This window comes from Sinocyclocheilus anshuiensis, unplaced genomic scaffold (assembly GCF_001515605.1).
Source record: "Sinocyclocheilus anshuiensis isolate Anshui unplaced genomic scaffold, SAMN03320099.WGS_v1.1 scaffold537, whole genome shotgun sequence".
Lineage (NCBI taxonomy): Eukaryota > Metazoa > Chordata > Actinopteri > Cypriniformes > Cyprinidae > Sinocyclocheilus > Sinocyclocheilus anshuiensis.
The window spans coordinates 466,979-488,965 of record NW_015539854.1 but is presented as its reverse complement, the minus strand read 5'-3'; the positions used below and the strand labels follow the sequence as shown (position 1 = coordinate 488,965).

Below are 21,987 nucleotides of genomic sequence, written 5' to 3'. Positions count from 1 at the left end.
TGGGATGACTAATCAAACTAATTAACAAAACGAGGACAGGAACATGACCAAATAAGGGAACAGAAACAGGGGCAAAACATGACACAGACAGTCTATGATCCTGACATTACGCCCCCTCCCGAAAGGTGCGTCCTTGCACCGTAGAACAACAGAGGAGCGGGGGAATGGGTGGGAACTAAGGAGGAGGCTCAGGAGGAGGACGGAAGGTGACATCAATGGAAGATAATCAAACTAAATGAGGACAAGAACATGACCAAATAAGGCAAAACAGGAACTGAAACATGACAAAACAGGTCCAATCCTGACATTTCGCCTCCTCCCGGAAGGTGCTTCCTCGCACCATAGGCAACAACAGAGGGAGGCATAGGTGAGAGCTAGGGAGGAGAATCAGGAGGAGGACGGACACCCAGGAGGGGGCCGGCAGACAGAGACCAGGGAGGCGACGAAGGAGGGAGGAGCCAGGAAGGAGACCGGAGGGGCCCAGAGCAGGAGGAGCCAAGCAGGACCTAGGCCTCAGCCATGGTGGCGACCCACGGTGGAGCCGATGGATGGAGGAGCCATGGCCGTCGACTCCATGGGGCCGACCAACGGCGGCGGAGCAGGTGGTGGAGGAGCCCGAGGCAGAGACGGAGTGCCAACGAGCCAGGGGGATGCCGAGGATCTGGGGGGCCAGGGTGGAGCCGAGGGCTCTGGCAACCAAGGCGGAGGTGGAGATCCGGAGATCCGCGGCTGAGCCGGAGCGACTGTGGACCAAGGTGGAGCTGGAGGGAGGAAGGAGCCCAACGGAGCCGGTGGGACGGAGCGACGAGGTGCAGCCGGAGTCCTGAGGCGATGGCGGGTCGACGCCCGACCAGGAGCGTAGTCCTGAGGTGATGGCGGTTCAACGCCCGACCAAGGTGGAGCTGGAAGGACAAGGGAGCCCGGTGGAGCTGGTGGATCGATGGGTGACGGTAGAGGTGAGGGAGCTAGGAGCCGAGGTGGAGCCGCTGGGTCTACGGGCTGAGGCAGAGTCCGGGCCTCGGAGGCTGGAGGAGGAGGTGAGGGATTCTCCAGGCAAGGCGACGCTGGAGGATGGCAGACCCGCGGCGCTCGCACCATAATGATGGTGGGCTCAGCTCACCCTCAGCTCACCCGCAGCCGCGGTGCAGGGGGCAGAGCTCCTCTCCGCGCTCACACCGTCTGCGGCTTTCTCCCTCGTGGCGAGCATTGTCGCCGGCTCTCGCACCTGGTCTGACGAGTTGAGCTCTACATCCGGGGCGATCCTCTGCTCAGTCACTCGGCATTGCACTGGCTCGTAGATCGTGGCGGGAATTAGCAGAATCCACTCCACAAACGCGGTGAAATCCGCTCGAGGACCATCTTCGGATGACGGCGCTTTGCATGTGGTGTTTAAACTTGCATCGTAGAACGCACAGAGCGCGTCGTCCGGGTAGCTGGGGGTGTTAGCTAGCAGCTGGAACAGTCTAGTATGGTCCTCAAGCGATCTCTTCCCCTGCTCCAGCAGGAGGAGGAGATATTCCGGGCGAAGGAGGGCCTCCATGAGGGAACAACGGAAAAAAAAGACACTGGGTAAAAACGGGAAACAAAACGGAGGGTAGACACACGGAGGTTACTATTTTGGTCAGGTCTTCTGTCACGTTACGCTGCTGAGGGAACATGCTGGAGTCACGAGGAAACGTTTAAAAGTCTTTAATAACGAAACACAGGAGATAATCCACAACAGGAGCTTGAGCCAAAACACGTAGAGAACGAGTAGACCTGACAAACACAAACTGAACAGACTAGGACTGCAAATGGCTGCAATATAACAAAGAGTGAAAAATTTAAGGGGGTCTGAATACTTTCCGTACCCACTGTATATATACTGTATATATATATATATATATTAGTGCTGTCAAATGACTAATCACGATTAATCATATCCAAAATAAGTTTTTGTTTACATAATATATGTGTGGGGTCTATGTTTTTTTTAATTATTCACTGAGCTAATCGTAGAGTACATTAGTTAATTTAAGAAGAAACGTCTAGCTTCGCGGTCTCTCTCTCTCTGATTTGGATGCACGTCTTGCCGCATTGTTTCTCTCTTATAACCTCATCATTTCTCACTAATAGCCTAACTGAAGCAGCACATGCCCTTGATACGAATTCTAAGTGACATATGTTTAACTGTCAACTTGAGCTTTGAATCCGTGGCGGAAGGAAGTAGTTCCACACAAAAGAGGGTTTTATTAGGCACTCCGTTGTTTCTTGTTTAATTACACACATGTTCCGTCAAACTGTTGTATAAACGCAATATCACTCTCGTACTCAGCGGCTGTGATTGCCTCCGGCAATCTCTGGCCTAATCACAGCCATGCTGATATAGAGCCGGTATCGCTCTCGTACTCGAGTGACTGTTTTTGTTTTGTTTTCCCTCTGTTCCTGCCTCCTGTTTCTGTTTCCTGTCCTCATTATAGTTCGTTATGTTCATTTGGTTTTCCAGTGTGTTTGATTGTAGATTGTTCCCAGGTGTGTCTTGTCAATTACTTAATTACAGTACTTAAGTTCCTGTCTGTGTTATCTGAGTTTGTCCGGTATTGAACGTCGATGTTGTGTTTCCTGTGTGTCCCTGCCTGCCATGTTTTACAACGTCTTGGATGATTAAAGACATTTACTTTGAGTTTATCCCACGTCTCCTCGTTCTTTGTTTCGCCACAGAAGGCAACCGTGACACATATATTATGTGAACAAAAACTTTTATTTTGGATGCGATTAATCGTTTGACAGCACTAATAAATATATATATATATATATATATATATATATATATATATATGTGAGCATATTAAATTTGATTGTGTTTTAAATGAGTAAAAATTCTTACTGACAAATGGGCAAAACCTAGGATTAGTGGCAAATTTTTTAAATGTAAAATTACAACCAATTAGTATTTGGGGTGAAAGTAATAAGTCATAATAATGTCATAAATTGATTTTTGTTGTAAATATGCCTGACAAGATTGTTACACTGAATGACATTTTAGTGGGTCTCTTCTGTAAATCAGGGAAAATGTATGATTTTTATTTTTGGGAAAAACAACAACAGTTTAAAGCAGTAGTACACTTATTGTTTTTATGCTTAAACCCTTTTTCGTCTTTGACCCATATATATATATATATATATATATATGTATATTTAACATTTAACATTGCACTTCACTGTTTTTTGTGAGTTCATGTGCACTCATAATCTTTCCACCTCCAACAAACATCTCGGCTGTGTCTGAAATTGCATAATCTCTGAGTAGGATCCTCTTTTAAATAAATACCTCACGACTTCTAAAAAAGTATGTTCAATATGGTATGATTGTGTGTAGTATGAATGTAATCCGAACTACATTCACTATGTTGTCATTGTCATGGGTGTCAGTTGCATCGTTTCCATCAGATGTACAGTTCAGAATCTCGCTGGAAGTAGTAATCATCCTGGTACTTTTTGCCTTTATGAATTCAGACTACACTCTCAGAAAAAAAAAGGTACAGAAGCTGTCACTGGGACAGTATCCAGGTACACTTTATTTTAAGGTGTCCTTGTTACAGTGTAATTGCACATTTAAGTACTGAGTAATATTAATTATATAGGATTAATTATATTAATAGGATTAGGGTTTGGTTTAGGGTTAGTTGCATGTAATTATGCATAATTTATTGTTATTATAATAGTAAGTACATGTAACGTGTAACAAAGACACCTCAAAATAAAATGTTACCCAGTACCCTTTCAAAAGGTACACCGTTGTATACTCCCTGAAGGGTGCATTTTAGTACCTTAAAGGTACATATTTGTACTAAGTTACAGTGTACATATTAGTACTTTTTGTAAAGGCACTGGCACAGTGGCAGCTTTTGTTAGTTATTTTCTGAGAGCGTACTCTTTTTAAATATTTTTCAGCTACCGTATATTAGGGAAGTATGCAATTGTAGAGGCAGTCAGTCCTCTTCTCCTCTCTGATGACACTGGTACACTGGTGTGAGGGCTGGACTATAATCCCTCCCCAGCAATCTGCCACTCACAGCAGCAATTAGTAAATGACAACACACCAATGATCCAATCAATTCCCAATGGACAAAACCACAGCCATTTCATTCTTACATACATAGCATTAGAGAAAAGATAATTGCAGCTTCTGTTTCATGTGGACTTTAAAGGGATAGTTCACCAAAAAAAAAAGAAAATGCTTAATTTACTAATATTTTGCCATTAACTTATGTGCCATGCACGTCATTTCAGACCTGTTCGAGTTTCTTTTCTCTGTGAAACATAACAGATTATATATTTTTTTAGTCCATATGATGGAGGTCAGTGTTAACCAAAATAATCTGCTTACCAACATTTTTCAAAAGATCTTCTTTTGTGTTCTGCAAAAGAAAGACATGAGGGAGTGTAAATGATGTTTTCTTTTTCTTTTTTAACTATCCCTTTGATTTTGTCATTTTTTTTCCCAGCAGGAAAAGCTATTATTGGTGTTTAACAATAATCCCTATTTCTTCCATTTTCATTTCAGAAAAAGACTGCACTCCCTCTATGTTAGGTCTGTGTGGTTCTCTGTCCTCTTTACCCAGCTGTAAGTCCCTGCCAAGCCTGAGGTCGACAGAGTGCCTGGTAAACATCAGCGCAGAGCCCAGTCCTGCTCTAACCCCCAGCTAGGGACCACCAAGTGAGACCAAGCAGAGAAAAACTGCACAGTCAGCTAAGACATCCAAAGATACTATGGCTCGGCTACAGCCTGTGTAATACCTGTTACACTAATCCTCATGAAAGTATCATTGATAAGATATAGCTAGATCTCTGTAGTTATGACAAGAGGTATTTTCTCACAGATTTACCGTCAGAGCTTTTCAGATGCGGATATCTCTGAATGTCTTTGCTGTTAAAACCTTTCTCCTGACTTGTTGTGATATCCAGTGAAGGTATGCACTGACAGACTTGAGACCTGAAACCAGTTTTCACTACAACTTCATGTGTCAAAGCCCAACACAGCTTTCCCACATTCTGTTGCCCTTTAAAATCTCTTATGGGAACATGCATACTTACAGAACACGTATAAACAAAACCGGTCAGACACATACAGCCAGAAATTAACCATGAAAATGTGTGAAAGAAAGCATATTATAGTTACAATAATTAGTATTTTGACATTATCATCACTTGTTTTTTTTAATTCTCACATTTCAATCTAAACATCCCTCCTCTGCCAAACATCATGCAAGAACTAAAAAGATGTGTATGTCTTTAAGTCTGCTGTACAATTACAGTGGTAATAAAATGAAAGACATTTCTGGAATAGCTGCCTTATTCCTCTTTTCTTGCCTCTTGAAGTAAGTCTGAAGATGGGATCGCTCTGCACATGATGGCAGTATAATATTGCTGAATGACTGACAGTGAGTGAAGTAAACAAATGGACCAGTGTATATCTGCATACTGTGGTATTGTACTGTATGTTTGACATCTATTTGGCATCTGTTGTTGCATCATTACAATATGTCTGCAATGTGTGGGCCACTGTCATTTTCAGTATATTAGCAGCAGATTTGAAACCTTGCATTGATTTTAATCGCATTGGCATCATATAAAACTGATAAGCTAGATTTCCTCCCTCCATTGTCAGTGTAATTGAAAGTCTACTTGTTTGAGAATGTGTGTGTTGTGTTAGACATCTCTTCACCCTCAATTAGCGTTAAATTAGTTTAATTCATTGCACATTTTTTCTTTGTTTTAAAAGCCATTGGAGACTATGCTGTTTGTCACTTAAAATCGCAATAAAACTGCCTTTTTTGTCCTAATGTTTTCCATTGAGTCATATTTGTTCGCTGTGTCTTTATTGTTTGTCTCTTCTGTTCCGTTGAACAGCCCCATCTTTCCTTTTTTTCAGGACTGTAACTTGACAAATGCTTGATTCAAATGCTTAAAAACCTGTGTAGTTCCCTCAAACAAACATGAAAAAACAGCTTCAGTGCCATTTTTAGAGTGTCTTTTAAAATATTATTTTATTTTATATGATAAGGCAAATCAATTTGGTTAACTGTAGCTTATGCACTATGCCTACCAGGCCAGTAGATGGCGATGTCACTTTGTGCAGAAACATGTAATGGGCATAGGCCAATAGGGTATATGTCGAACATCACCTGACCAAACCCAGAAAACGGGCAAGTTCAAGCTCAAACCGGTGTGCACCGTTTTGCTACGTGATCATCATTGGTATCTATTTTGAAGGCATCTTAAGTAAAACTGCTTCATATTTAACTAAGCATATGCAAAACGCTTGAACCGGAAGCGACGAGACCCGGTTAACAGAATACGGAAGTCTGTTGCGCATAACCCCTATTTGGGTTTTTGTTGTTATCACATAGACGATAATGGGAACATTTTCAAAAACGTACACTTTAAAACTCGTTTTTGCACTTGCACTTTAAAACAAAGTTTTCGTTTTCAGGCCCCCAAAGGGCCGTTGTCGTGTAAATGAATGGCCAAAACAATTTGTTGTTGTTGTTGTTTTTAGTTCAAAATGGTGTTGTGTAAACACCCTCTTAATATAAACCATTATCAGTGTTCTTCATCTAACCATTTGATGTCAAAAGTCAAAAGAAGTCAAAGGAGCCCATGATATAAAATCTCACATAACTGCATAACGTTTTGTAGTCTCATGTGGACTGAACGCATGATTCTAATATATTTCAAACTTGTGCCTCCTCCAGATGTCACTGTGGAACTCATTACAAATTGACTTGAATTTAAGGTCATCACGATCCAGGGGTCAAGCAAAGAACAAGTGTCAATTATGGGTCAAAGGTCAGCATCATTTGTTCACTTTGGACTGCTGCAGTAAAAAGAACCTAACAGAGGTGTCTAAATGCAAAATGGGGACCAGTAGCTCAAAATATGCTTGCTAAAAAGATGGGACCATTGATTGATTTCACAGCATGCAGCAGAATGAAGCTAAATAATGACTTTTGATCTTCAAACTGACTAAATTCTAAAAGATAGGTTTCCAAAAGACAAAGGGCAAAAGAAAAGCCCTTCCTGTCGGATGTGGATGGGGTCAAAGAAAGGATATTTTCCTCAAGTGAAACTCAAAATGAAATACACCAACAACAAAAAAAGCATTCTTGGATCACTTTATATCACTCTATATCAAAGTTTCAAAAACATTCTTTGAATGGTCAATTATTTCTATTCCTAGAACTCTCTGCAACCCCAAACCATGAAAAAAGCAAACACAGTATATGTAAACCATAGATAACAAAATGTCAATACAAGAGTACTTTTCAAACAAACAAATGACAAATATAAGTTTCAGAACACTGACCACAAAACAGCTCTTCTGCTGAAATGACTTAAGATAACAATTTACAAATTCAGAAGGTGTTATCTCACACAAACTCCACCTTACGCAAACTACCACTGATGGAAGTTTATCTCCAACAATACATGCTGAAGACACCCACAGGGACGTGACTGTTACACCCGTGGAAGAAATACCACATCTATACTGTACATAGATATGAAATACAGTACCACATCTATATGAAATATGTAAAAGATGTTGCTTAACTTACGGTTAAGTATTAATTAACCCTGGATTCTTTATATTATTGTATGCAGGGGCACCGTAACGGGGGACTTAGGAGGTGTGAGGTTAGGATGATTCCAAGGGCCTGACAAGGTAGAGGGGGCCCGGAACGCCAACCATAGCTTAACTATAGCATCTACTGTATTTGCACTTGTACACATTCAAGTTTCAATAGCATTATTTCAACTTTTCCTAATTTGGGAGTACACTTACAGTACATAGATTCATTAAAAACTAAAAGAAAGCGACTAAGCCACACAACTCCGGTTTTGATTTCATGAGGTTTCTTAGAACAACAGACTGCACACACTATTAGGGAGTTGGCCAAGTATTAGCATACTTAAAAGTATTAGAATAGTTAGAATTTTGTGTGTGCGTGCAAATGAGCAGTTCATTTAATTCTTTTGAGATGAAGCCAAACTTGTTTACGCTATTTCTGGATTGATGTCTTATTACCCAATTACCTTAACGCAGCTATTTCTTTTAGCCAATCAACAGGTGAATTCTAAAGGTATCCGCCCACTTCCTAAAATGAATGAAAGATCCGACGCAGAGAGTTTTGAGATAGAGATCAGTGTTACTCGGTGTTGAGCAGCAAGCAGCTCTCTTAACTTTTATAATCGTTTACTACTTGAATGCGATGAAATAAGTATATCTTCTAGTTATCGGTCTAGCTAAGAAACTAGATGAGAAACATTTAGAATGGATAGATAGCTGGAAATGGACAGTTGGAAACGGACAAAAACCGCTCACGACGCCAGAGTCAGTGTTTGTGGAGAGATGAAGATGTCCAGGAGCGGATCAGGTCTCCAGCCTCTCAAAGCTACTGTTCCCTTCACGCTGCACAAACCAGCTTCCGTCACAAATATCACTCCAGGTGAAGTATATTACACACATCAGTAACTATCATGATCTGAGCCACTGGATGTCTTTCTTGAAGATCAACAGGAAATGTTATGTGAATGTTTGCAACTGCATTAGTACTTTAATTTGTTTCTTCATGTGCTATAACGGTCTAAACACATCCATTATTTCATTAACCTTAAAATGTATGTGCATTTAATCTATATTCAGTTTTCTTCCAGACTTTATTGGTGCATAGCAAGCAACACATCTTCATCATCACCTTCATCATCATTAATATTTTAATTATAAACAGTGGCTGTATATTTACTTTAAACGATTAAGTTAAGCTTGTAAGATGAATGGTTTCATTGGCATACTGTATGTCCCATATACCGTGGGGACTACATTAAAAATCTGGGATTCTAAAGCAGGAAATAAAGATGCTGTTTTAATACAAAATGATTTATGGAACCAAGAATGTTTATGACATACGGAGAAGAATGAAGAAGAAATATTTCAGTAATCAAATAATACAATTTGTGACACTGATCATGTGAACTCCTTTGTACTAAAGGTCACACGTTCTTGCATCCATTGAAGCACAAGATGTTCTTTGAAACATCCCAAATCATGCTAGAAGACATGATCATCTGGTTTAGTTCATATCAGACCATCTAAATACTAATATATCATCAAATCATGTTAATCTTTACAGCTCAAATTGGTATTCATATGATCTAATTCATATAAATAATAATTAGAAGCATTTTATGGTCTGGACCAGTGAATAGAAAGGTTGAAAACAAAAGATGATATTGAAATGTATTTCATAAATTTGACACTACAAACAATTATTTAAAAAGTTGTCTCTTAGTAGTTTGTTTCCTCATTAAAGTATATGAAGAATTGAGCACTGGCTTTCTGTCAATGCAGTTTACTGTAACCACTTTGATTTCAGGTGTTTTCAAGCTTTCTTGTTTCCTCAGGTGAAAGGACCAAAGCAGAGTGGCGTTTGCAGACTCCCATCCAGCGCACAGTATCTCTGGATGCGATTGTGTGGCCGTACTTGCAAGGCCAATGGCCCAAAGAGGACGACAGACACGGCAGGGAAGACAAATCCACACAGGTGAAAGGATGCAAGATCCATAATAAATTCTAGCCCATATTACCAGTTTAGTTCAGCTGACTCACCCAGGACAGATGTTAATATCAGTGTAAACAGGGCCATGCAGTACCATGGTATGTATATTACCAAAAGTCTGTGGTACTCTCAGACACCATCATTGTACCATGGTTTGCTCATCACATCCTATGATTTACTGCAATCCTAATGAACTTTAACCCTCAGCTCAGATGTGAAGGGAAGTGGGTGCATCAGCTTTTCTCACTTTTTAAATATGTTTTCTGTTCCTCATTACCTAAGCCAAAATTTCGCTTTCTTTCATATAATCATATATGAATCATATAATCTTTATTTCATATAATGACTTAATAATGTTTTAGTTTTACTTGTGAAATTGCCTTATATTTTAGTCTCCCTAAAAATTGTTTTATTTGCACTTGTAGCTGGTTAATAGCAAAATGTCTAGTTGTACTAGTTCACTAAAAAATTCTGTCAACCTTGTGAGTAAAACAAGGATGTAACCAAATGGGATGAATTTTAATTTCATGCCGACTTTAAAAACAAGATAAAAATGCACCATGAAAGTAGTCCATATGACTAGTGCAATATTCCAAAGTCATGAGGAACAGATGACAATGTTCTGAACAAGAGTCTTAAAATGTAGTTTTATGTGATTATAGTGTTGATATTTTTGTAAAAGACACCACGCACATGGTTAGCTGGAGCTGAAACAACAGCTGTTGGATTTCACAAACGTTCGGCATCATGGGGAAATTCAGAACGTCTCCAGGATGGAAGTGACGTGTGTGCAGATTCAGCTGTAAGTCTCATTGCACAATAAATAAAATTTAAAATTGCATGAAACTATAGTTTATATGTGGTTGTATGTGCTGTGAGTCATGTAAGATTTAATATATCTACATCGCACTACATGCATCTCTATAATGTATGTGGGGAAGAAAAAAAACGTCTGCGGTTTCTTTTCTCTTTTCTATCCTTACTCTTTATGATTCTAAGATTTTCAAGCTGAAACAACAACTACAACAGAAGAAAAGGTCAGGCGTTCTGGTTGGCAAACAAGAGAAACTGCACAACCAACATCAGGTACTAATATACACACATAGTGTCAGTCTCTTTTTCAAACACTTCTATGCTCCCTGGTTCCTCATTCCCAATCCTCATTTCCTTTTTCAACCTAAACAGATCAAACGGAGCTATTTGAAATTGTGGTCAAATTTAATTAAAGAGTATGCTGTAAAAAGTATGCCATGTATGCACTACTAGCATCGCTTGCAGAATTACAAAAATCAAGTTTAATTTAAAAAATAAAGCATATTTGCAAACACCCCTTACACTCATCAAGTCCTTATGAATATTCTTATCTATACAACAATCATTTGGGGGAGATAAACCCATGGATGGTGTACTTATAGTAATCAATGAACAATAAACTGGGTTTAGAGAATGTACTTTGACATAAAAAAAATCTTACAAACATCACTGAAAGTGCAAATAGCAATTGGTGCTTTTTACACTATGAAAATAGTATGTATTTTGCGCTACGTAAGTGTAAATGGTGGCAGATACTATTTGCACCTCAGAGTACTGTAGTGCACTATCATGGAACCTATGTCATTGCATGTCATGTATCAAAATGCTGCAACATATTATCGTAAAATTAGAATATAATTCTGGTTGTCTTATAGTTTAGGGAAGCACATTCTTGGTTGCACCAAAAGCTTCTAGACGCTCATAAAATTCAAATGAGTTCGGTGGTCTGCGGGTGAAGCCTTCAAGTGCACTAAAGTGACATATTCTGACACACGTACACAAATGTTAGAGGAAGTGTGGAGGATTGCAAAAAGTAACAGGAAGAGTGCTTGTATCAAAAACTCTTCTGCTTTAAACACATGCTGGCCAGCTGCAAACACTTCCTACGGTTATTATAGTTTCACAGTTTTATTACAGTTGCTTGATCTTATTTCATTGTGTATTATGGTTTTTAATTTCAGTTTAGTTTTAGGTAGATATAATGGTATTTTGTTATGCCTGTTGTTTTTGTTAGTTTTTATGCATTACAACATACTGTTGCACCAAATTATAGACCAACAATCTACAACATCACACACTTTATCAGATATATACTGTAAATTTGGTATTTAAGCAAACTTCAAAGTTTTATTAGTCCCATGTAGTGTTGTCACGGTACCAAAATTTCAGTATTCGGTACCGATACCAGTGAAAATCCACGGTTCTCGGTACCAATTTCGGTACCAAAGCAAAACACAAAAACATGCTAATTGAACAACATTTTTATTAATAACGTTAAACAAAAATTAAATGTACAAAACCAATACCATTCTTTATACTTATTTAAAAGTGTTTCAAGTTTTCCCACAAGTAATAAAAGTATGAAAAACGTAAACAAGTTTCACCCAAAAGTTTAGTCATAGTTCTGCTGCCACTGAAAAACATCTGTAAACTGTTGTCTGTTTTAGGGTTTGCTGGTGTGTTTCAGGATCTTCCTCAGTCTGCAGCTGTAAAAGGAAAATATAATATACTGAAGTAAAGCAATGGGCTGAGTCTGACCAAATGCAACATTAGATCATTGACACCAGCTAAAATATAACTTTTCAGAAAATAACAAACTAACGTTTTCATTTTTTTAGTACCGACTTGGTACCGAAATACCGGGTCTTTTGACAACACTAGTCCCATGTATAAGAGTACAGCATACTGCAGTACTCGCTGTCCATGAAATGTGCGATAAATATCCCTTTTTGGCTATATTTACCAGTGTTTGTAACATCCTTTATTCATATCCAGGGCGTTTATAATTCAACAGCATAGACTGGACCCACTCAGGTACACACTGGAGAATTTTCAAGGTTCATACCATATAGACTTTGAGATATATATCTATTCAAGAGTTTTGTTTGAGGCTGTAATGCCATTTTGCTGCACACTGGTTCATTTTCGTGATTGTGTCAGTTTCAGTTTTGTGTGCCTGTGATGGGCTGTTTTTTACAGTATGTTGATAAAGCTCTTCCTTTTTGTGTAATTTTGTTAAATATATAAATGAATGCCTGGCTTGGGAGATAATTTAATCAGACCATCCAGCATGAATTGAAAATATTTTTAAAAAACGTCTTTTTGTGTATTTCTTTAGTTTTCATCTAATGCTAACATTGTCTTAAAGTGTTAGCATGAAATGAAGTGTAATATATGATATGTGCTAATTTTCATAATTAGCATTTTTAAAATGTATTGCATGCTTTTAAAGTGTGTGTGTTTGTGGTTCGAGCGTATGGCGGCGCTAACCCAGATCCGGCGTAATGACATCATCACGCCGGATCTGGGTCAGCGCCAGCGCCGCCACACGCTCGCTCTGTCTGCAGTCTGCACAGCGTGCGTAAACGTGCTGATGACGTATCCTGTCTGTGCGAACCGGGTGCGCAGAGGTATGCTAATACATACGTCGACAGACAGGTAGGAAAGCATATTAAAACACTTGGACCGAGCCTTTCAACCAGCATAACAAAAAAAATTTCTGAAGACAATCACCTATTGCACCTTTAATGACAGAATTTTCATTTGTGGGTGAACTAACCCTTTAAAGAACAAAATTAGATGACTAACTTTTAAGACTAGTCTAAACCTTTTATGCAACCGGCCCCCTGTCTTTATGAATGGACCACTGAATCATTGACTCAAATGAGTAATTCAAAAACGCAAATCATTCAGTAACGAAACACTGCTGTTTTGCTCAGAGATGTGCGACTGTTCTACTTTGATGTTTGGAACTATTTTCGTTAACCAAATCGAGCAAAAAATGTAAACATTGACAATATATATTATATATATATTAACTACTTGTTTGAACTCTTGTATAAAAATCAATGTCAAATTTGCAATCGTGGTTTTCAAGGAAAACTTAACTCTCTTGGTCGTGTCATGTTGCTTAATTAGGCTATATGCTATAAATATAAAAACTAAGTTACATTTTTACCGCAGTATGTTTCTTCTGTGTGCAGTTGTGTTCATTTGTTTTGATTTCTCAACGAGATCGTTTCACATACAGACTGCGTGAGCCTCAACTGGCCCGACCTTGTTACTAGTTGATTACCTAGTTGATTAGGTTGACCTTGTTGATTATCCATTATCGATTGCCGTTTGCACCGAATGTAATAAAATCAGAAGCATTCTCTCCCAAATTTCAGTGCATCCCTAATTAGTTGTTTTAATCACATCAGTTGTCCGGTCGGGCAAGTAAAATTCTCTTTCACTCGCCCATTCAAAAAATCCACTTGTCTCATACAAGCATTAATGTTGAGCTATGTTATATAAAATTCAACCCGCCAAAGTGGCTAGTGGGAGTGACCATATTACCCGCCATTGCTGAAATCCACCCGCATTTGGCAGGTTGGCGGGTGTTCATGTCAAGCCCTGATTTTAGGTCGGAAACATAGGAAACCTAAAATCCTAAATGCCCTTGCAATTAAAACAACTAAAAAAACATACAAAAAAAAGATGAACGCAAATATAGATGTATTTGTGAAAATACCAAAAGGTTTCTTGGATGGATATGTTTAGTGTTAGAGCGGTGGCTCTCAACCCGGGAGCCAGGGCCCACTAAGGAGGCTAAGCAAAACACTAGTATTTAAAAAAATTATTATTAATATACATTTTTTTTCTCATCACCATTGAGTCATTGTTAATGAATTAAATATTTAAATACTCACAGTTTCTGTTTGGAATTGCGTTGGAGGGCCTTCAAGTAAAAACAAAATCTGGGAATAACTGAGGATAGAAAATATTATTAGATAAGAATAAAAAGCCCTTGTAATAATACTAATACCAATATGTTTGTGTTTCTTCTCTTCTCAGTCCCCTGCTCTATTAATCCCATCTGCGTCATTGACTCGACTGCCATCACGTCTGCGTCGAAGTGAAGAGAGACTAGATCAGGAGCTGGAGAAAGTCTTCACACATCACTCATCAGTTCACCACTGTGGAGTATGTCTAACACTTTTTACCATTTTAACTGATTGTGAAGGCTGATATCATGCAAAGTTGCATATTGAAACTTGCATGACTGGAAAACCTTCATGTAACTGTTTTTTTTTTAAGCTATATGAGGTTCCTGATGGCCACAGGGCTCCTGTTCCTCACCTGAGCTCCAAGAGTGGATTTCAGATTGGGTCTTCTTGTGTAGCTTCTCACTCTTCTTCTTCCTCATCCACATCTTGCTCTCCACAGCGCCCTCTAGAACTCGAAACTGGTAGGTCTCTTTTTTTTCTTTTAACTCTTGCTGATATGTCACCACCATATTATTCCTGTCAAAAACTTAACAATATATTAGGGTGACCAGACGTCCACATTTTCTGGACACAGTTTGGTTTTTGATGTCCTGTGCCTGGAAATGTACCGTTTTTTTCAGCACATTCAAAACACCCTTTAAATACCCTGCAAAAATTCCTGACCAGCATACCCTGATGGTTACCAGAGCAATCTTGTAGTGATTATTTTCACCAACAGAGAGCTGCATTCTACACTGATTACCAGAGCAGTACACTGACTACACTGGTAACCAGGCCACTGACTTACATGGGATTTTTTTCCCCATACTATGGAAGTCAATGGCTACCAGCAACTGTTTGGTTACCAACGTTCTTCAGAATATCTTCTTTTGTGTTCAACAGAAGAAAGAAACTCAGAAACATGTTTGAAGATGTTTGAGCAACTTAATGGTGAATAAATGATGACAACATTTTTGGGTGAACTATCCCTTTAGCTATATCACATAGGTGAAAGTACACCCCGATATGAATAAATAAAAAAAAGAAAAAGAAAGAAAAGGACCATTTTCACATACTGCGATGAGGCATTTCCACCATTATTAACATTGTAAATCTACCAATAGATTTTGTTTTCTAAAAATGTTACATACATTTATAATACTATACTGAGAATCTCAGATATATGAAAATGGTCCATTAGCAACAATTCAGTTTGCAGAAAGCACATACTTTATGCTCAAAATGATCTTAAACTGCAAAATAATAATCCATTTTTAAAAAAGCATTTGAAAACAACATTTGAAAAGTTAAAAAGATGTAATTGTCATCAATTATCAAGTGAGATTTCAAGTATATTTTGACTGCTGAACTAGTACATGTCCTGGGTTTCCATTTCATAAATCTGGATACCTTCCTATGTATCTTTAATTTGAACTGACTGTGATAATGCTCTGTCCTCAGTTGAAGAGGTCAACTCGTGTATTGTGATGGTGTCCTCATCACCACAGCCCAATAACAGCTACTGCTTTCAGAGAGATCCACCAGAAGGTTGTGAAAGAATCCGAGTGTGTGAAGAGAACGTGTAAGTAGGCATACCAGAGTGTTGCTATGTGGTTATGTACATTTATAAAGCTATTCTCAATCTAAGTGGTTAACTCAATATTGACATTGTGCATCTTCTGTCATCCCCCCCCCCCCAATCCTCTAATTCAGCCTTCCATGTTTGGATCACGTGTCCTCCTGTCCTGACCCCAACAAAGTGAACTTCACCACACACACAGGCTCAGCCTTCTGCCCTGTCAATCTCCCGAAGCCCCTCCTACCTCCAGTGGACTTCCTGATCTGCAGCCTCTCAGTTTCTCCAGGGTCCTGTTGGGTGGGACAGTGATGAGTTAGTAAGAAAAGAAAAACCAGTGAAATCAGCATCTGCGTGAGAGAGATTCTTTAAAAACAATCAGTTCTTTGGTGTTTAATGTTGAATTTTGCTAATCGTAATAAGAGAATACCAGATGGTACTGAATGGTACTATTAGGCAATGATTGTATTTTAGATCTGTATTTTACCACCTACTTCAAAGAAATGGCAAATGTATTATTTTTTTAATATATGTACTTTAGTTATATTTTGTTTTGATTATTGAAAAGTTTATTGAAGAAAGTATGTGGGTGGAATATTTCAGTCATAGACCATTTCAGTAGGTACTGTATATTCATGTTCTTGGATTTGAGGTGAATGTCACAGTCATGCTTTAATGGTACATTTACATTCACCCTTTTTATTTTTTTTCAAAAGTAGTGTTTTTTTTTTTTTTTGTCTAATTAATGTTTACATTGTATAACTTGAACATATGAATGTTTTTATATTTGTATAGATTAATCTGTACATGAATGTAAGATTAGTTAGCAAGTCTGTACAGTTTGCACATTTTTTCTTTTTTGCTAAAGATAAGCTATAGAATGTAAATGGTGACATTATCTGACTTTAAAATATTTCTTTATTCAATACGTTCATTGCGCACATGATGTTTGTTGTTATTTTAAGCTTTGGTTGAAATGCTTTATGTTCAAATGAGTTAGTTTGGACTACTTGCCTTCCCGTTGGAAAGTACTTGGGGATACTACATACATATTGTTTTATTCTTTTCTTTCTATAGATCACTTAAATTCTAGTATGTTTTGACACCAATAAAGTAGAATCGAGCATGACTGAATGTCTGTTCTGTCTTACTAAATTCCAAGTGGGTGATATTATGAGAAACAGCATAGTCTACTGTGATTTTGACGGTCATGATTATGAAAAGAAAATTAAGTGCTAATCTCATGTGATCAAGTAATGTGATTTATAGCCTAGTATATGCAGCAAACGAGATGTTTTTGTTTTTTTTAAATCAGTTATATCAAATGTTCAGTTTCATACCTGCTGCTCCAATTTTCATTACATGACAAGATATAATTTATTAATCATTGCCCAGCACTAGTTTTAAAACAATTGAACTTCCTAAAAATAATTTCGGATAACAGATGATTCAAATTAAACTACACATATCCCAGAGCATTTTACTAAATCATTTAGTTATATATACCACCAGCAGTTCACCAACACTGATGGTTTATTTTGGTTTGGCCACAAGAGTAGGCTATTTCAATAGTGTTACCCGCGGACGTCCTCTGTCGCTCTGTCCTTCCACAGCGCATTAGTGTCAGGCATCCCTTTACACTCCGCTCCAGAAACACACAGCAGAGCGTCCGAACACCATCAGATCTCTCATTAATCCTGTTCTCTCTCTCTCTCTCTCTCTCTCTCTCTCTCTATATATATATATATTTCGGGAGTTTGACATGCTGAGTGCCATACTGAAACAAGTGAAAAGCCACCCGGCTGTAAGTATTTCAGATCTTTTCTTGCTGATGCTTCTGTCTGTTAATAATGATGGTTCATTCATTATCAAATTATGCCTCCGAATAGTTTCAGGCGTTGGCTGTGTCGTAAATACATCCTCATCCGCTGCTTGAGGGGTATATTTAATACAAATATGTTTGATTTAAAAGGCAAACAGTATATTGAATGGCCGCAGTGGGGAGTAGGCTAAACATGGATTTCATGTTATTTCATTCACGATGAGATATTCCGGTCATTCTGTGATATGGTGAGGATATTGGCATTGATCAAATGGTTTTCAGTCTATACATTGTGTACGTGATTTCACCATATGACAACTGGCTGAGCACGTATGCCGGCTGTAGGTTATCTGTTATATATGGCTGTGTTGCAGTGTAGTGTTCAGCAGCTGTCAAGGACATTGAGGTGAAATCAATTGTGCCTCTTTTAACTCATTTACCATAACAGCTTTCTATCGAGATTTACAAGACTTAAAACCTAAAATAGTGTAGAACATATTCATAGTAGGCTAGGTATGCGAAGGAATTCGGACATTTATGTAGCCTACGTTATTTTGAAAAAGCCCTGTGTTTAATCGGACAACATTTTCATACATAGGCTACTGTGTTGTACAGTGTCTAATACGCAGCTGCAGTAGTACTGGATTTGTAATATACTCTAAATATCAAAGAAATTAGCTTTCCGCTTGTAGATGATCGGAATCAACATAAAAACCGTTGTTATTTCCCTCAAAACCTAGTGAACTGCCTACATAGACAGCATTAAAGGGGTCATTCTTGGAAACACCTTTTCCGTTTGATAAAGTGATTCTTAAAAAAAAACAAAACATTCATGTATGTGTATGTATGTATATATGTAGGCCTATATCTCAAGCTAAATCACAAAACTTTTGAGTCTCTTACAGTTTAATTTGATATTAAAAGCTTTTTAGGAAGAGAATTGAATGCTGATATTTGTAAACATGAATAGGCCTATATGATTTTTATTGAATACTATTTAACTGAATTAACAAATATGATGATAACAGGTTTGACCCCTAAGATATATTTAAGTCTTTTATTTTATGGACTGCATAACAGGGAGGTTATTGGTTTTTCAGCTTTTTTGTCATTGTTTAGCCATTTATGTATAATTCTGCGTCTCTTTGAAGTTGATTCCTCTCTTCATCTTCATCGGTGGTGGAGCGGCCATGTCTATACTTTACCTGGGCCGCCTTGCGCTAAAGAACCCTGACTGCTCGTGAGAACCCTTTTCATTACATTATCAAACAGGCAAAAATCTTTAGATTCCAATATAATTCAGAGTATATGACTGACTGAAATCTGTCAACAGATGGGATCGCAAGAACAACCCAGAGCCTTGGAACAAACTGGGGCCAAATGACCAGTACAAGGTGAAAACAACATTCATGTAGACTTTTTGGCCATTCCTGTGTCCATCTTTGTATGTCCATCTATGTTTAGCTAATATAGTCTGTTAAGCCTATAATAACCTTACAAAAAGTCCCATTTGGTACATTTTGTTAGTGTAATAATATGTAATAATATAATTTAACCCATAACCTATTTCCCACAGCTCTTCACTGTCAACATGGACTACTCTAAACTGAAGAAGGACAGGCCTGACTTCTGAGCAGAGCCCAGTGAATCAGCTGGGTGTGTTAAACGCTGCACTTTCAAGCCTAACACGTCATCAGATACCTGATCTTATCTGTGAATGTGAATCTCCATTTTAAATTATTAAAGAAACTGAAAGGGAGCACATACACAAGCTGTATGATCTAAATGTCTTGACAGGAACAATATTTTGTACAGATACAAATACTGAAACATCAAGGGAAATTGCATCATCAAACCTGTATCAATATCATCTGTGCTGATCTTACTGTTATCCAAATAAACATGACAGACAGCAATAATAGAAGTGTTTTGTGTGTGTGAAGCGTCCAGTTAGATGATTTTATGGAAGACTTTTAAAAATCCCCTATGGGAAAAATACTTCAGGAATATATAAGTATATATAAGTCTCCTAAGTAACATCGGGGCCCCACAGGGAACTGTGCTAACTTCCTTCCTTTTCACAACTTATACTGCAGACTTTAAGTATACAGTTCTGAGTCATGTCATCTGCAAAAATTCTCAGATGACAGCCATAGTAAGCTGTGTGGAAAATTGACAGTTACAGTAGAACGAAGTAGAAGGCGATTATTACAAGAGCTAAGTTTTTATTGGAGAAATTATATTGTATCATTACAGACTGCTCAAGACTGACACCTACCGCCTTTTTTTTTTTAACAAACATTTATAATTGTAATTATTAAATCCATTATTGAAACATTTTATATTTAAAAAATATTGTATATTTAGTATATGTAATTAATATAGAAATTATCAAATTAAAATAATTTAATATCAAGTGGCTTTATTGGCATAGTAAGACAAATGTATAAATATATAAAAACATTTATACAAACACACTTTTAAATGTATGTACACCTTTATAAATTTATACACATACGCAAACACAGTTTTAGTTTTTTTCAGTGTTCCATAGTTTTATTTTTGTAGTACATTGACTTTTTATTTTACATTTAGTAAGGCTTTGGTTGCAAAATATTAATAAAATATTGTTTTCCTATTTTGTTTTCTTTCCTTTAAAAGGAGCTAAATCCATTTTGACAAGATCAGAAGCATATAAACATTTCAGCACTTTCAAAATCTGTGATTAATGTGGATTAACTCTAAACAAAGCAATTCATCGTCACTAAATATTTTAATTAATTAAATCCAAAACTTTACTGATTTCATAATCATTATTCTCTTATATATACTGTATGTCTGTTCAACTTACCCATACACAAGACTGTGATCTTCTGCCAGGAACATCAGGCCAGTCTGCTGCTGTCCAGGATCAGGTGGTTTGTCTTCGTCTGGCATCTCAGCTGATACCTGTCCACTATGGGTGACCCTACCAGTAGTTGTGAAGTACCAGTGACGTAGCTCTTAGCATCACTGATGCACACAAGCCCTCACAGCACGTCGAGCTGCAAACCGTGTGAGGGACCCTAACCTACCCAAAGCCAACTGTTTAAAACCAACCGCAAATCAAACAACCACTCCAACAACCACGCATAATGCACGAAAAATGCTCAGAGGAGTCCAACAGCTGTGCAGAAAACCTTGGCAAGACCATGTCAACGCATAGCAAACCACTCAAAACATCCTTACAACCACATAGCAAAGCATTAAAAACCAGAACAACCCAGGAACCACATATCAGTACATCAACAATCACTAAAAACATCCACACAGCAATGAGCTAAATACACTACTAAACTACTAAAAGTTACACTACAAACTAAAACTTACTCTACAAATAAAACATACTCTGTAACTACATACAATATATTAAAGCAATAAGCCCCAAGAAGCCGTGGTTTACAGTGAATTTATAACAGCTAAGGGGCGTTGTTAGGTACAACGCGAAGCGGACTAAAAGCTTGGGGCTTTTATAAAACGGTTATTCCATATACGTAGTAAGGTTTCACAAAATAAAACAGAGCAAATAAAGTGTAATGATATTAATAAAAACATTATTCTTCCACCAAACAATGTAGTTCCTCAGAATCCGTTGTGGTTGCAACAAAGTGGTTGCCGAGCAACACACAAACGTAAACAAAGGTGTATGTTACTTTGTAGAGTAATTTACAACAGCTTCGAACGTGGCTCAGCCAATCAGAATCAAGGACCGGAACTATCCGTTTTATAAACAGTATTTATATACTTTGGGTTCCATGTGACACTGTGATGACTAAGTGTCTGAGCTTTCTTTTGGGCTCCTCAGGAGGTGGCTCTTCACTGTTGTCCACATGAATTCGAGAAGTGAAGCTTCTGTTGTTGGTGGAGCAGCTTTCAGTGATCAGGATACATCCATCAGGCTGCTCTTGTCTCCACCAGTGAGGGACAGTTGAGCATCTCCCACAGATGCTGTTTACAGTTTTTCTTGATTGCTAACACACTATAACTGATTCATTTTGGCCCAGTTTTCCAAATCATTCATTCAGTTTTCGTAACGTTTCTCAAAACATTAAACACATTTCACCTGTTTTCACACGTTCCAATTTGCTCAGTGTTCTCTGCAAAAATTCTATACAAAATGCCCTCATTTTCCAAAGGTTTAGCCATTTTCTCATTCAGAAAACACAAACA

General features: G+C 38.0%; 3 protein-coding genes across 3 annotated transcripts in view; all 3 read left to right on the top strand.

Moving 5' to 3' along the window:
- LOC107684757 (RUN domain-containing protein 3A-like) overlaps positions 1 to 5,825 on the top strand; it is a 21,317-nt gene extending 15,492 nt beyond the window's left edge. Inside the window, exon 12 of the mRNA XM_016481114.1 lies at positions 4,547 to 5,825. Within this exon, the coding sequence (XP_016336600.1) occupies positions 4,547 to 4,689 (143 nt within the window). The 3' untranslated portion in view covers positions 4,690 to 5,825. The remainder of the gene's footprint in view (positions 1 to 4,546) is intronic.
- A 2,322-nt stretch (positions 5,826 to 8,147) lies between these two features.
- LOC107684758 (protein FAM117A-like) lies at positions 8,148 to 17,079 on the top strand. Its single transcript, XM_016481115.1, has 8 exons — positions 8,148 to 8,489; positions 9,445 to 9,584; positions 10,282 to 10,401; positions 10,599 to 10,685; positions 14,469 to 14,597; positions 14,712 to 14,862; positions 15,842 to 15,962; positions 16,094 to 17,079. The coding sequence occupies exons 1-8, from the start codon at positions 8,333 to 8,335 to the stop codon at positions 16,266 to 16,268; spliced, it is 1,080 nt and encodes a 359-aa protein (XP_016336601.1). The 5' UTR covers positions 8,148 to 8,332; the 3' UTR covers positions 16,269 to 17,079.
- A 622-nt stretch (positions 17,080 to 17,701) lies between these two features.
- Positions 17,702 to 19,697, top strand: ndufa4b (NDUFA4 mitochondrial complex associated b). The gene is made up of 4 exons (XM_016481139.1): positions 17,702 to 17,760; positions 18,930 to 19,018; positions 19,112 to 19,172; positions 19,355 to 19,697. Exons 1-4 carry the CDS (start codon positions 17,719 to 17,721, stop codon positions 19,409 to 19,411), a joined length of 249 nt encoding a protein of 82 aa, XP_016336625.1. The 5' UTR covers positions 17,702 to 17,718; the 3' UTR covers positions 19,412 to 19,697.
- The last annotated feature ends 2,290 nt before the right edge of the window (positions 19,698 to 21,987 follow it).

Coding starts and splice junctions, on each gene's coding strand:
- LOC107684758 (XM_016481115.1), top strand. CDS start 8,333: ATGGACAGTTGGAAACGGACAAAAACCGCTCACGACGCCAGAGTCAGT. Junction 8,490..9,444: donor CGTCACAAATATCACTCCAG/GTGAAGTATATT, acceptor TTGTTTCCTCAG/GTGAAAGGACCAAAGCAGAG. Junction 14,598..14,711: donor CATCAGTTCACCACTGTGGA/GTATGTCTAACA, acceptor TTTTTTTTTAAG/CTATATGAGGTTCCTGATGG.
- ndufa4b (XM_016481139.1), top strand. CDS start 17,719: ATGCTGAGTGCCATACTGAAACAAGTGAAAAGCCACCCGGCT. Junction 17,761..18,929: donor AAGTGAAAAGCCACCCGGCT/GTAAGTATTTCA, acceptor GTCTCTTTGAAG/TTGATTCCTCTCTTCATCTT. Junction 19,019..19,111: donor CTAAAGAACCCTGACTGCTC/GTGAGAACCCTT, acceptor ATCTGTCAACAG/ATGGGATCGCAAGAACAACC.